General features: G+C 36.2%; 1 protein-coding gene across 3 annotated transcripts in view; it reads left to right on the top strand.

Moving 5' to 3' along the window:
- The window catches only part of LOC131164643 (ABSCISIC ACID-INSENSITIVE 5-like protein 4), a 38,992-nt gene extending 23,667 nt beyond the window's left edge, over positions 1-15,325 (top strand). The window contains exons 4-5 of one of the 3 annotated variants that reach the window (XM_058121978.1): positions 10,809-10,836; positions 14,683-15,325. In XM_058121978.1, the coding sequence (XP_057977961.1) occupies positions 10,809-10,836; positions 14,683-14,738 (84 nt within the window). In that variant the 3' untranslated portion in view covers positions 14,739-15,325. Of the gene's footprint in view, positions 1-10,808; positions 10,837-11,350; positions 11,422-14,682 lie in introns of those variants that run through there. The other 2 variants (XM_058121981.1, XM_058121980.1) reach the window with 2 other exon arrangements.
- The last annotated feature ends 268 nt before the right edge of the window (positions 15,326-15,593 follow it).

Below are 15,593 nucleotides of genomic sequence, written 5' to 3' on the forward strand. Positions count from 1 at the left end.
GGTTTAGGGCTTCGAGGAGTGTTAGAAAAGGGGATCTGCTTTTCTCATTTTTCGTTTGTTCTTGTGGTCGATATGTTGAGTGAAGTGGGTACTTATAGAGGGTTGCAAGAGGGATTGGGTTGTGGAATGAGAAGGTTGTAGTGTCTCACCTTCAGCCTAGGACACTTTTTTTTTCCTTATAGAATCATAAGGAGTATGTTTACATTTGTTCACCATTTTAGAATTTTTTGTGCATGTCACATGGTTAAAATTAAATTTGGGGAAGAGGGATAGCAGGGATTAGTTTTGAGTGATTCTTCATCTTTGGAGTTGGCTTCTTTAGCTTGTTGTGGTACACTGTAGATTGACCTTTGACTTATTTAGGGGCTCCCTTGGGTGGTAATCCTAGCCTCCTAAGTCAGCTGATTTTTGGATTTTTGTGGTGCAGAAGGTGGCTAACCATTTGGATGAGTGGAAGGATGCTCTTTTTTCTTTATTTGGTTGTATCACACTCATTCATGCTTGTCTTTCTAGTATCCCTCTTATTTTTTTTTTTAAAATCCTTTTTAGAATCCCTGTAGGGGTGGCTAGGATTATTGACTCATGAGAGATTCTATTTGGTCTGCAATTGGGGAGGAGAAAGATCATTTGGTTCGTTGGGAGGTGGTGTGTAGGTCCAAAAAGGAGGATGTTTGTGGTCTTGGTAAGTTGGTGTCAGAAAACATGGCTTTGATGGGTAAAAAGTAATTTGGCATGAAGGTAAATGGACGGAAAGCAAATGCGAATAAGATGTTTTTTTTGAGTCCTTGGAGGTGTATATTGCAGCCCATTCTTTTCAGCAAATTCAGTCTCAGCTGTCAACTGATCGTCTGAAGTAAAATCTGAGTCCAGATGAAAGCTAACCCTCTCCAAATGCTGAGAACTCACATTTGGATTATCCGCTTTACATAACCCAGCCTCTTCAGGATCCCTGTTAAAACCTTCAAACTTCTGAACCAGCACTTCGTTTTTGAAATCAGCTCTCAACTGATCCACCAAGTGCTCCTTCTCTGATTCACCCAGACTGCCCAACTCCTTTTCTGAGTCAGACATCAAATCATTTTATGTTTGCCCTTCAGACATCGAGTTCATCCTCACTAATGGAGCTGCAATTGGCAGCACAACTTGATTGCAAAGGATATCATGCTTCTTGCTGCTTGTAGAAGCTTCTTCATTAATACCCTTTACCGCTGGTTTTTCTGGATCCAAGCTGTCCTTTGAAAATTCACCCCTCCCCCCAGGACATCTAGATTGATTTGATCTGGACTGCCCTTCTCTGCCTCTCTGGCTGATCCTAGTTGATGCATTCCTGAATTCAGACCCTGTACTGTATTTGGTTCTTTTCTTTTAATGACCCACACGACTTTGGTTTTCTTCTGCCCAAATTTTTTTTTTTCAAAAGTGCTGCCTTGACTGCAGCAGTCCCTTTCAGCCCTATGGAAGATCCCCCAGTGAGAGTGGTATCTTTCCTATTGTCCCCACCCTGACTTGTCAAGGAGATAGGATTGGTGATAGTCACATGCATGGTTTTAAATCACGGTAGCGGGTAGCGTAACGTAACAGTAATGGGTGTAACGGGAAGCAGGAGTAGCGGATGTTACATAACAGGAAGCGGGTGTAACGGCCGTGAATTTTTTTGGAGCATGCACAACCTTGTGCATATTAGCATACTTGCATGTTTTAAGCTTTTAGCCATCCTTAGAAAGGGTTTTAGTGTATTTTGAACCCTTTAGTTCGAGTAACTAAGTTATTTGGTAAGGGCAACAAGTTTACATTTGTTTTAAACCATCATTGATAGGAAATTACGTGTGTGTGTGAGTATTTATACTCCTCATTGTTCTTATCTGTGATAAATTCTTATGTGTGCTAAATGAATTAATAAAATAAAATACATTATACACTCCATTAATCTATTAGACACATAAGACATACGAATAATATAAATATAAAATAGCTAGAAAAGAAAGAAGGTTGAAGTTGAAAAATAAAGAAAATAAATATCACATTACTAATATTATTAAAAAAAAAAATTTCCCTAACAAGTTAATATTTTGAAATTGTTAATTAATGCATCTATTGTGAGTATTTAAAGAAATAGTAAATTTTGTATCATTGTCATCCTCATTATAATCATTTCCCCCTCTTGCCACTTGGTATGTTGAGAATGATATGTGAAAGAGAGAGAGAAAAAGTGATAAGAAAAAGTAAAAAATAAAATATTTTTTTGGTGTAACAATCCTGTAGCGGTTACGTAACGGCCGTAGCGGCCTTTACGTAACGTTTGCGGTCCGTAACCGTCGTTACGGCCGTGATTTTTCTTCCCACCGATTTTGCGGTGTGTAACGGTATTGGTAACCCAAAAAACCTTTACGTAACGGTGTTACGTAACGGTCGCGGCCTTTATTTAAAACCATGGTCACATGGCCTCCCAGAAGGATTAGTGATAGTCACGTGGCCTCCCGGAACCGTTTTGTAGCGAGTTATTTTCATAGCCTCTTCCTTGTCACTGGCGGTTGTCTCGCGAGTTTTTTCCCGATTTATCTTTTTTTTTTTTTTTAAATTTATTAAATAATACATTTTTTGGAAAAATATTTCTTGGAATGACTCTGACGTAATCTCGCTACATGAAGTATCGAGATTTGCCACGTGTCACTTCGAGAATTATTATCTTAAAAAAGATATTATTTAATATATATATATTTTTTAAAAAATTAAATCGGGAAAAATCTCCTCACAGAAGAGTGAAGAGAGCCGAACTGAAGTTTTGGAAAGTGCTTTAATGTGTTGGGTTAATGCGCTTTGACGTTTCCCGATGCACTAGGAGCAGGCCTAGACTAGACCCTTCCACTCCCTCTGTCATCCCTGTACGTCAGCCACCCCCAAAGAAAAATAAGTTATCATTATTTTTTTGTTAAATATTTATGGGTTTTCTCTTTTTATTTTACTGATTTTCAAGTTTTTAAAATATTTATTTTTTTAATAGGATGATGTAATCTGCCCTGCCTCTGTCTTTCTTTCCTTCCTAAGAAAAGCCAGCATTTACTCAGCTGATGGAAAAGTAAGCAGTTAATTCAAAAAGAAAGATAAAACAATCCTACCCATCCCTCGACCCGTGCAGAAGCAAATGAAAGGGAGAGAAAAAGGCACGCTGCCAGATGCTAGATTTGTTTTATGTGTGGATTGGGTTGGGTCATTGCCTTCGGTGGCGGGTTGGAGACAATGGGGATGGATTCTATATCACGTTCTGGATTTTGGTTGTCTAATATTTCTGAAGTTCTCTAGCATCTGCGCAAATTAAAGAAATTTAATTTGTTTATAGCTTCTTTCTATTTTTTATTTTTTATTTATTTTTTTTTTCTTGATTTTTGAGAATGAAAGAGATAGATATATGCATATCATATTAACTAGCATGGCTGATGAATGGCAATTCAGTACTATAACTTTGGGAAATGGAAACTAGTCATGTCTGTTGATCCAGATGCCTTACAAGAGATCCAAGTATGGACAATCAAAATCGATCCATTTCTCGAAAATACAAAATAAAATAAGATAAAATAGCTTATGAAGCTTAGTTATACACTTTGCCTCTTAATCTTCTTATGGATGCCCAGTAGTTGGATCATAGAACTTCCATGTTGGAAGTTTTGGACCTAGGAGTTGGAAAGAGGTGAAGGATTAGGAAAGGGGATGGCCATTAATATGTAGCTCAATCCCACTGGGCCTCCCAAGGGATAAAAAGGTTTTCAATCTTTTTAAATGTATTGGAAGTGACTCGAGAAGTTTTAGGTTTTGAGCATTTGGCAGCGCGCCTTTTTCTCTCCTTTTCATTTGCTTTTGCACGGGTCGGGGGATGGGTAGGATTGTTTTATCTTTCTTCTTGAATTAATTGCTTACTTTTCCATCAGCTGAGTAAATGTTGGCTTTTCTTAGGAAGGAAAGAAAGACAGATAGGGCAGGTTACATCATCCTATTAAAAAAATAAATATTTTAATAACTCAAAAATGAGTAAAATAAAAAGAGAAAACCCATAAATATTTAACAAAGAAATATTTTAATAACTAAATTATTTTTCTTTGGGGGTGGCTGACGTACAGGGATGGCAGAGGGAGCAGAAGGGTCTAGTCTAGGCTTGCTCCTAGTGCATCGGGAAATGCCAAAGCGCATTAACCCAACACATGAAAGCACTTTCCAAAACTTCACTTCGGCTCTCTTCACTCTTCAGTGAGGAGTTTTTTTCCCGATTTGATTTTTTTTATAAAAAATATATATTAAATAATATCTTTTTTAGGAGAATAATTCCCGAAGTGACACGTGGCAAATCAGATTTGTTTAAATCTCGCTATTTGAAGTAACAAGATTTGTTTAAATCTTGCTACTTCAAGTAGCGAGATTACGTCAGAGTCATTTCGGTAATTATTTTCCCAAAAAAGGTATTATTTAATATATTTAAAAAAAAAAAAAAAGATAAATCAGGAAAAAACTTGTTGTCTGGCCATATCTATAGGAGAAGTTTAATGATAACCTTGTAACACGCAAGTCCTCCTTTATGTCCTCAACTTTGTGAATATTTGAAGACCCGGAATTAGAACATCTCCATCTATCACTGTTTGGAATGGCTACATCACTTGACAGATCAGATAATTCCAACAGGGCAGCAAGGAAATCCCTCCACCCTTTTTTCCAATCGCCTTCTGAACTATATATGTCATAGAGAATCTTGCTATTGGCCTTCAACAAATGTGAGTATCTTCTCCTGCCATTTTCAAGAATCTTCATCGACATACTACTCTCAGCTTTACGGTACAAAATTCCGCTGTGGCTAGTTGCTTGCGCTCCCTTCATTTGCTGCGCTTAACACCCCCCATAAACTTCATTACCCACACAATTTCCTCCTTAGCTAGGACAATGAAGAAGACCAGCTTACCTGCGTTAGCGGTGGTGGAAAATTCAAACCATCCAGTTGAGTTATGGTGATTACCTTCATCTCAGTTTTAAGATTGTCCTGTTCTTCCATTTCCACTTTGAGCTCTACTGAGACAAGGTCAAACGACAAGAGGGTCAGAAGAATGGGCAGCCTCAAGTCATATCTTAGAGCAGTCAAGGTGGACGATGAAAAGCCCTCAATATTATCTGGGTAACAGAGCAGAAAGATGCTGGTTGTGTGAAGCCAGAGGCAGGTTGTCCTAAGTTCTGAAGCTTGCTGGAGTGGTTCTAAGCGAGAGAATTTTCGGCCTTGGGGTGTAGGAGCTTCGTTCTTAGGGTTTGAAATGAGAGGAGTTCAGATGAGGGAGTCTGGCCAGGGTTTCAAAAGGGTCAGAGGTTGATAGAGATGACCTTGTTGCTAGTTAACAGGAGGATCGAAGACCAGGTGACAAAGTCTCAAACTTGTTTCAAGGCACGACAAAGTCTCGACCCTGTTTTGCATTGATGGCAGGAGGTTCGAAGAGCAGATGGCGAATACATAGGAGTGATAGCTGATGGTGCTTGAAGTCTGTTTCAGGAGAAGAGGGGAGGATTATGGGAGGAGGTCGACGAGAGTGATGCCATGCTCAAGGGCTCGAAGCTTTGGGACATGGAAAGGGTCGGCGTTTTGTCTTCATTGCCACGTTTTCTAGGCCTTCTCCTTTGAATTCCTTCTATTTGAGGGTGATTTGTTCATCGTGATCTTTACAACAATATGTATAAACTCAAAATACACTAACTTAAAATATTTTTAAACAAATATGCCTTCACTAACATATAAACTGGCATACTTGCCTTGGAAAAAATTGCATTTTCACATAACAATGCTTAATTCCATAAAAAATGTCTATCAAAATTATTTTTAGATCTATAACGATGGGAAATGCATTTATATCATGATGAAAACGAGATACTGTATTTGAGATAACTAAGTGCAGCACAAGTGAACAACAGCATCAAATTAAATAATGCCATCTAAAGTTTAATTATGGGATGTGCTTTTGTTTGAGGAATATAATCACTATATTTTGCTTATTTATTTATTTTAGGGTTGGAGGAGGGGGTGGGGGGGGGGGGGGAATGGGTAGTAAGCATTTTGGGTGTTAGAAGGTAGCATAAAAGTTGTATGGTACTATGGTTTATGGACCGAAAGAGAACTGGAATGCAAATGCTTTTAGTGTTTAATTCGACTAGAAAAAACATAAATTGTGGTATTGTGAACAATCATGCTAACAGTAGAATGATCAGTTACAAAGGCTTTTCAATTTTTAAGACCTTATTTGTAGGGTTTGAAGTAGGGTTAGGTTTTTCAAAGAAGGTTTTTGCTATGAAAAAAATTTAAATAAATAGGAGCTGATGGTGTGGTTCAAGTGGGTAGAATTATTGAATTAAGGAGCAGAAGAAGAATAAGGAGAGTGTATAGACACCATGTGTGGATTCAGGGCTGCATCACAAAATCTTCGAGCAGAATTGCTCGAAATTTTCTATAAACTTGTATTTTTATTGAATTTAAAGTATTAATATTGGGTTTGGTTTTATATGCCACCATGAGTAAGATTGCGCCTGGTTTGACTAGGAAAGACCTGTGGCCAGAATTTACAGTCCATGTCCAGAGAACACAATACCCAAAAGTAAATGATCAAGGATTCAAAATAAATTCAGTCTTGTCCAGCATCAAATTCATGGTGTATTGAATTCTATGTTCTTTTTTATATGGCAAAAGAAATTTTATTTAGAGCGAAAATATTACAAGCTAAAGAAAAAGAAGGCGCCCTCTAGGGTAAAAAAAAGAAAAAAAAAAGAAAATGGAAAAATAAAATTAAGACAACCTATTCAAAAAGCCTTTATCCAAACCCTTCCCATCATATAGTGATGATATTCCTTAAATTATATAACTTAACATATCTGTAATATTATTCAATTGTGGATTAAAAGTATGATACAGATGTGGGAATGGTGCATCCTGTTGATAACACTGCTTTTCCTGTTTTCCTGCTATGAATATTGGTTCTTTAGTAGGTTCTGCTTTTCCTAATTCAGTATGATTAAAATATTTATTTGATTTCCATAATTCTCCATGTAACTCAAATTCATGGTTAGAGTTTTTTATCGCTTTTATATCTTCCCTTATTTCCGCTAGTATTTCGGTAACCTTTTCTTCCTTTTTGGTGGTCATAGTTTTTCTTGTAAATTCTTAATTTCTACTAATAGTTCTTTTATTTCTTTTTCCCAATCCATCTAAGAATAATCATGAGAGACCCAAGTCCAGTTAATATTTCAGAAAATACTTCACAGGAATTATTTGATATTATTAGATCAGAAGAAACTAATTCATTTTTTGGAATAGATACTCAAATAGAAAGATCAAAGATAAAGGAAATAGAAAAACATGAAAAAATAACATTAAAAGACGGTCAAGCCATTAAAACTTCTATATTCCCAAAACTAATAAGAAAAAATATTCTGTATTTAGGAAAATTTGTAGTCGAACAGCCATTAGAAATTAAACGGAGGTTCTGGGGTGTTTTCTTTTTGAGTATTCATTTTTACTTCAAAATCACTATCTTCTGATTCATTTCCAAAAATCACTTCATTTTCTTCTACTAATTCTTCTTTTATTTTTAAATTATTCATAATGGTTTTTAATTCTTCAATTTGTTCATCTATATTCATTTAATCTCTAGTTCTATGTCTAAACCATAAAGGTTGATTCTTATTTTTAGGTTTATCTTATAATTGTTTTATAGGTTCTGTAGATTTTATATGAAAATATTGCTTGAGATCTTGTATAGTTATACATCTATGTTCTTCTAGTCTTTTATTATCTTCTTCTAAATTATGTATCTTGTTTTAGGAATTATCTTATGATTAACTACTCCTATAACATAGTATTGTAAATAATAGTTATGACTGAAACTTAGATCAATATCCATACCTGACTGCTTTTCTCCTTCATCTTCTAGTTCCTTTGCTGTGCTTGATGGCTGATAATATATGTAATGATAATTAGGATGGTAGCTAAGATGATACTGCTTTCCCTCCAGAGTATTACCTCAAGGATAGTTTCAGACCATAGGTCTGGGAACTCAAAGAGATCCAAGAAATCACAAAGGATTTTATTTCACAACTTTCGCTCCCCGATTGTAGAGGGGAAGGGCTACATTTATAGGGTTTGAGATCCACAGACGGACCTCAAAATCGGACTTCAAACTTACAAAATAAAAGATAAGATGCTAAAACCATCACTATCGGTACGAAACCGCGTAAACCGATAAGATGCTTAGCTTACAAGTAATATTTTTACATTATTGCTGCCTTTATGTCTACATCTTGTCGGCTTAGTGTATCTTTAAATAATGCTGACTTTTTATTCTTCCACTAAGTCGTCTTCAGTGGGTCCTTCAGATATTTTTGGGCTTTCTTCCTTGATGAATCCTCTCGTGCAGTAAGGGCAAATATGTCCTGGAACTTCATTAACCTTGCTGCAGAATTTTTTCTTGATTTCTTCTGGGAGATTGGGGACTTTATTTTCTAATAATATTTTTTCAAACTTCATAAATGCTTCTTCTTGGTTGGAGTTTATATCAGTGCTGGATTTTGAATAAATCAAACAGGTGTCTGACTTATAATTAATCCTGATGTTTGCTGAGACTCCTTGAAGATGATGAATTATTCCTGAGTATAGGGTAGCATTTCTTTCTGTCAGTTCGTCTCCTTTGCTGGCTTTTTCTTTTCCTGGTGGTTCGAGAACTGGATAATTTTCATTGCTGATTCCTAATTGAATAACTGAATAACTGGGAACATTTTCCCCCCCTGAAAGGTCAAAGATGGGATAAGTTTCATAAGTCTTGAGGTAGATCTGTCGTCCTTTGCTGAATCTATTGAGATAGTTGCTGATAACTGACTGCATTTTTTCTGGGAAGTATTTTAATGGTTGAATAGTATTAAGATAAATGCAATCTGTTAATCCAAGCTTGAATAATTCATTGGTGGTTAACTCTGATGCTTCAGGCATTGTTATTGCTTTTACTCCAATCGTATCTCTGAATTTAGGATAGAAGTTGAGGCTTCTATGCCTATCTTCATAGAAAGATAAGATATGGAGATAATCCGAAAATTTTTTCTGAGTGATTTTTAATAATTCTTGTCTGGCTGTGATGCTGTCAATGTTGGCAATGGTTGGAATTTTGCCAAGTACTGTTTTTGTTCCTGAGCTTTCGCCAGAGGCGAACCTTCTTGCTTTTGGTGTTGGTTGCTGGATGACAGTACTGTAAGGTGCTTTTTCTTTTTCTAAAGCGTCCTAGCTTCTTGGATATTGCTGAATTTTTTGTGGATGACGTTCTTGCCTTGGATGTGTGGTGCTGCTTTATGCCACTCATCATAGATTCCTCGCATGGGTCCGATGAAGATGACATAATAACTTTTCTTGCTGTTGTCGCTGTTGCGTGCTATTTGCTCTATCTTTTCCGTTTCTTTTTGAAAAGTTGATGCTGCTTCAGTGCTGTTTCCTTTCGCCTCAGTGCTTCCTTTCATGATAGCCAAAGTATCTTCTAACTGTTTCAATTCTTGTTCAAGCTGCTTAATTTTCGCCATTTTTTGCTGAATTTGATTCTTTTCTGCTGAACCTGGTTTTCAATGGTTCTTATGGCTCCTTCCATTCTCGTGTAAGGGTGTTTGCTCCAAAATTGTCTTGAGATTTGATCAATAGTACCTGAAAATCATACTGACTTAACTCGAGCTGCCATCGAATTAGTCTTCCTTGGTTGTGGTTGGCTTTAATATCATATTTAAGAAATCCTGTAAGGTATTTTGAATCGGTTCGAAGAATAAATGGTTTGGGTAATAGATCAATTTTCCATTTTTTAAAAGTTCTGAGTGCTGCAAGGGTTTCAAGTTCATGGATAGGATATCTGGTTTCGGTATCTGAAAATGTACCGCTGGTGTACTTGGTTAATTTTTCAAGCCGTTGAAAGGACTGTGTACTGAATAACTGCTGAATTTTCAAATGAGATTCTTTCAAAAGCTCATTCTTATTGCTGATAGCATATTCCTGAAGTAATTGATATGGTAATGCTGTCATTACCGCTCCCCAATAACCATTGCTGGCATCGGTGGAAACGATTAATAAATCCTGATCGCAAGCATTGTATAATCTCGGAAGATTAACACAAGATGCTTTTAACTGCTGAATATTATTGCTGTCTTTATCAGTCCAGGTCCAAGAGACCTTTTCTGATAATTTCTGCTGTAATGGTTTTCTCAAAGCTGATAGATTTCTCAAAAATCCTTGATCACTTATATAATTCATATTACCTAAAAACCTTTGTAATTGTTTTCTGTTTTCCATTTTATTTGGAAATTGATTTAATTTTTCAACAATATGAGGTTGTAAAATAACTTCTCCTGATGAAATACTTAAACCAAGAAATTATCCCAGAAATAAACTGTAGATGGCATTATTTAATTTGATGATGTTGTCCACTTGTCCTGCACTTAGTTATCTCATATACTAAGTGATGCTGTTTTCATGTCAGTATCTTGTTTCCATCATGATACAAATGCATTTCTCATCAGTATTTTAAGTTCTTGTGTATTTTTTTTTTAGTGTATACATATTGTCAATATTATATGTAATTTACAAAATCCATGGCACTTGCTAGATCTTTCTAACCTTTTTTGAGTCTTCCACATCTTCCTACTTCCAAGCACCTCCTCACATTACCACAGCTGCACCCAAATCCTCCTTTCTGCTTTCACTTCATGTAACTATGGCCTTGCAAGAAAACCGTCAAATTGATGTCCGTTTGTCAAACATTTTCTTACTGCAGGAGGGCAATGTGTCAACATCAACTTGCAGTAAGCTTTCTTTTTTTCTTTTTTCATCTAGAAAGCAATGACTTGAAATATGTTGCAGTAGTTCCTGTTGTTGTGGGGAAGACAAGACAGAACATAGCGCTGTAATCCTTGGCTCTCTTTCCTCCAGGAGCAGCAGAAGCCATGTGAGATTGAAACATTATTTTCTGGGTAGAAATTGAAAGCATATGCCTGTTCAATTTGGCCCAATGCCATAGCCCACCTTTCCCCCAACACAGCCCAACAGAAGCAGCGGGTTCTGTTCCTTAAAATCATCTTTGAGCCCTTGCCCTTACTAATATTGCATTTTACAATTTTGAATACTCTTTGCTTTTTGTGAAACTCATGCTCTCTCCTAAATTTTTGCATGCACGTACACATAAGAAATAAAAGTAGACTAATTAAAATTGCATGATTAGAAAATTTAAGAATTATAAGAAAAAATTTAATTACTAGGAAAAACTAAAATTTGTTTCTTTTATTTTGGCTGTCTTACATCGTGATGTTTTTGGTATAGAGCAAGACAACATGTACTTGTGTTTTCCCAATTGTCGAGGTTAGAAGCTCTGTCAAGTTACAGTTGGTGATTGTGAGGAGAGGCAAGTCTCATTTTTGACTAAATGCCGTAGAGATGATTGGAGCTATTTCACTTCACACGAGGAACCTTGTTATTAACATTTCTGGATGAGAAATCCTCCAAAACAAGCATTTCTGGATATAGGAGATTAATAATTTGAAGCATGGGTCCTAAATTGGAATGGAATGTTGAAATGGCAATTGGAGGCGCTTCCTGTTTTTCTGATGCTGAACAATTGACAAAAACTCTAATATGATTCTTAAAACTCAAATCCAACTAATTTAATGCCAAAAACTAATTTCAGTGTGACTATACATTGTCCTTTGGGGTACTACCTCTTCATGATGAAAAATTCCTTCCATTAGTCTCTTCCAACTCTTGAAAGTTCATCCTTGTACATTGGTTATTTCTCCTCTTTATTCTGTCATAGCTCTAACACATTCGACATTGAATGTTGGTTAATTGAAGGTGGACTTGGTGAATGGAAATGGACTTGAGGCAACGTGACACTCTTCAAGTGATCCCAACATCTTTGATGAAGGTTGAGAATGCAGTTCACGAAAGAAGGCCCCAACCTTGATGCTTATAGTATTTTCATGGCCACCAAAAATCATATGATAGTGGAACTACGATGGTCTTCCCAATAAAAAAAATGACAAGCATGAAGTCACAAACATAATGACATAATTGCAAAATAACTTGATTCAACACTAGATCGACATCCGCCCAGGAGGACACAATGATTCAATAACCGTTCAGATACCTGCATCATGTGGGTTCAGAAAACAATTGACACTGAATGATATGCTATAGCTCATGGTTGGAAGCCCCAAAACTGAATCCAATTAATTCAATTCCAAAAACCAATTTCAACGTGATTACACCCATCTATATGTGTAGTCCTAATATCTACTCTCCAAAAGTAGAGGATAATATACTTTCCTAAAATAAGTAACCGAAGGTTTCTTCATTATAATTGAAAATCCTGATGCTTGCAGGTGTTTTTAATTCTTTTGCTAGGAAACACCAACGCTTCTGGAAGACTGAAGTGTCAGTGTTCAACATGTGTCGGATGCTGACACCTGTGACTCTCCTCGATATCCAACATGTGTCAGAAATTAATTAATTAATTAATTATTTTTTTTAAAATTTTTGGACACGGATGAGACATTTCCTGGCATGGGTAGGACACCTTTGGGATGCTTCTTGCACTGAAACGCTGTGTTTAATTGCCCCCTTGGATTCTGTAAACAAAACCACAAAAAAAAGAAAAAGAGAAGTCCTGCGGCAGAGAGTTAGAAGTGTTTCTTTGACAGTGGAGTGGTTAGACTTTAGAGCCCAAATGCCATTGCTAGCCTTGTAGAGCATGTTCAACCTCTCAGCCCCAAGAATTCCACCCGACCCTCTAAATCCATTGCCAGTTTGCCACTCTGTCAAGTTTGTTTGTTTGCTTATTTGTTTTATTATTATTATTATTATTATTATTATTATGTATAAATTCAAGACGAGCCATCCCATTGCCACCATCAGCCGTGCCCTTTGAGTTGTTTTTTCATTGTTGGAACAATACTCTATAATACAAATGCAGTTGATGATTGTATAAGTCTAGTTTGTAAAATGTGTAATTGATAATTTTACATGAATGGTACTTATGTTTCCTTCTAAATCAAAATTACCAAAATATTTGTCATCTAAAAGGAAAAACATGCTCAATGACAAACTGTTGTGTGTATCCGTGTCTCGTGTCAGTATCAGTGCTTCCTAGATTTTTTTGACTTGTGGGGCTGCGAGGTGTGATATTTTTTTGCTAGTCATGCTGATATAGTGTTTACTGTGAGAAAATAGTATGGTGGATTTTTAAACTGTTGAGACATGAAGTGGTGTTACCTAGTTGAGAACAATTTTGATGTTACAAGTGTGTTTCTCATGATACCTTTTCTCTTATGTCTTTTGCCATTCCTAAGGATGAGTTCATCAGACTTTATTTAAGATGAATTTATTCTGCTTGTGTTTTGCTTCTGATACATTAATCATTGTTAAACTAGAATAGGATATTTCTCAACTAGAATTTTAAAGGGCTGTAGCTCTGTATATGTCGAGTATCTGGTCCTGGTGAAAGTGTACCTAAAAAATGTTACTTTTATTAGGGTCTATTATCTATTAGGGCGTAGAGATTGTTGAGGATGCCTTAACAGGAGGAAGTGAAGCAAGACGGTTGAAATGGAGAACTACTGGAGTTTTATGTGATCATGTGAACTAAGCATTGGGCATAATGCATAAAATTTGCAATGTGATATGAATTGAAGTTTTGAGTTAAGAAAAAGCATAAATACATTAATATTGTGTTTGGGAGCTTGAAGTTCAGACTTTGGATTTGTAAAGTTTTTGTGGATCTAAAATAATGCATAACAAAAATTGTATTTTCGTCTAAATTCACACAAATTCAAGTCCAAGGCCTTAAATCTATGCTCCCAAATGCAAACTAGCATATATAAAATGAAATTTCCATCCTTGATATTAAATGGACAGACACTTGCACCCTCATTTTAGTTGACCTTGAATGCCTGGTGTTGATGTATGTCTTAATAATGAATTTATTCCCCAAAATGTTGGAGAAGTCTGAAATCTCAAGGAAAAAAAAAAAAAAAAAAAGAAGAAAAACTCAGATGTCGTTATTGGATGAGTCTCAATGAGAATGGTGATGTTTGCTAGTGCAAAGCTAGCCTGCCAAAAATTGCAGGTGTGCAGGACATATTGTGTAAAGATGTATCGAGTATTTTCTCTATATATTTATTTTTCTGAAACTTTCCACAATTTAGATGTAAGACAAGACGTCTACTATAATCACTGCCAACTAACAGAGGGGGAGTGTTCATGCATTTAAATGTCAAGGTGGTCAACATCATTTTTTGTGTCATAGGACGTTCCTGTCCTGATAAAATCTCAAATCAACTCTGCATTCTACCCTAAGCCGCATATGTTCAAACTATGAGTACAGTTTTCTGACTGATGAATGGGAGAAGCATAATAGCTTCTTCATACATGAGAGGTTAGGCAGTGTCAGCCATTAAGCCCATCCTGCAATAAGGGTTCTTGGAGTGGGATGTGGATAAGATTTCATTCTTTGTGTGTGGTGGTCACTCTTTTAAGTCTTGAATCCATGCATTTGCATTTGATCAGGCAATGATGACAGCATGGTTAGAGTCATTTTGCAGACTTAATTTGCTGTTGGACTATTGAATGCAGATCTAATAATGTTTTGGTAAATGCAGCTAATGGAGAACCTGATACCGGTTGTGGAGCAGCGAAAGCCACGACGTGTCCTTAGGAGAGTGCAATCTGTGCATTGGTAGAAGTTCCAAATTCGTGGTTAGTAATAAGATGAAGATAATGGTTTCTGAGCTTGGGGGAGGGGCGGTGAAGAGCTCCTTCACGCTGCTGGCAATTTTATAGAAATATAAAGATGAAAATTTCTGGAAAAAACAAAAAGAGGTTAAAAAGTAGGACCTTTATTTAGTTATTCTTCTAGTGACTACCTTGGGGGCAGTTGGTGTTCGTTCGCATGGACAGTGAGAGTTGCATCCAAAAGATTGGGCAATTTCATTACAATTGAAGATGGAGAGCAAGTACCGTATCATACACAGCTCGTGTGAATTCCCATCATAATACCTAGGCGTTGTAAAGAGAATAAGTCTTTTTTGTCATTTGCGGCATATGCTTATAGAAGGGAAATTCTTGAATCTCAACTAATATAATGCTGATGTTGAGTTATGCTTTGTATATTGAAAGGACTGATCGGGGGACCGTAGTGATATATATATATATATATATATTTACTAAATAACTATTTATATTTAAAAATAATGATGCTTTAATTTAATAGTATGCAATGAGGTGGCTTTAATAGTGTATAAATGGGATTGTTTTTTCTTTGTCAAATGACGATTATCTAATTTCATTCGTTCATTCATTTTTTGTTTCCTCCCTTTTCATTTTATTATTATGGGATAAAATGCCGGCACAACCCAACTGAACTGGTGTGTGGTTTGGCACTGACGAAATATTTTGTCATACTGACTAGTTAAAGTTTAAAACTTTTATCTCTTAACGAAAATATGTAATTTAATTATGTTTGTAGGTCTAAGCTCCGCAGTATGTAAACCTAGTCAGAAATTGTATTCCC

This window comes from Malania oleifera, chromosome 9, assembly GCF_029873635.1.
Source record: "Malania oleifera isolate guangnan ecotype guangnan chromosome 9, ASM2987363v1, whole genome shotgun sequence".
NCBI lineage: Eukaryota > Viridiplantae > Streptophyta > Magnoliopsida > Santalales > Ximeniaceae > Malania > Malania oleifera.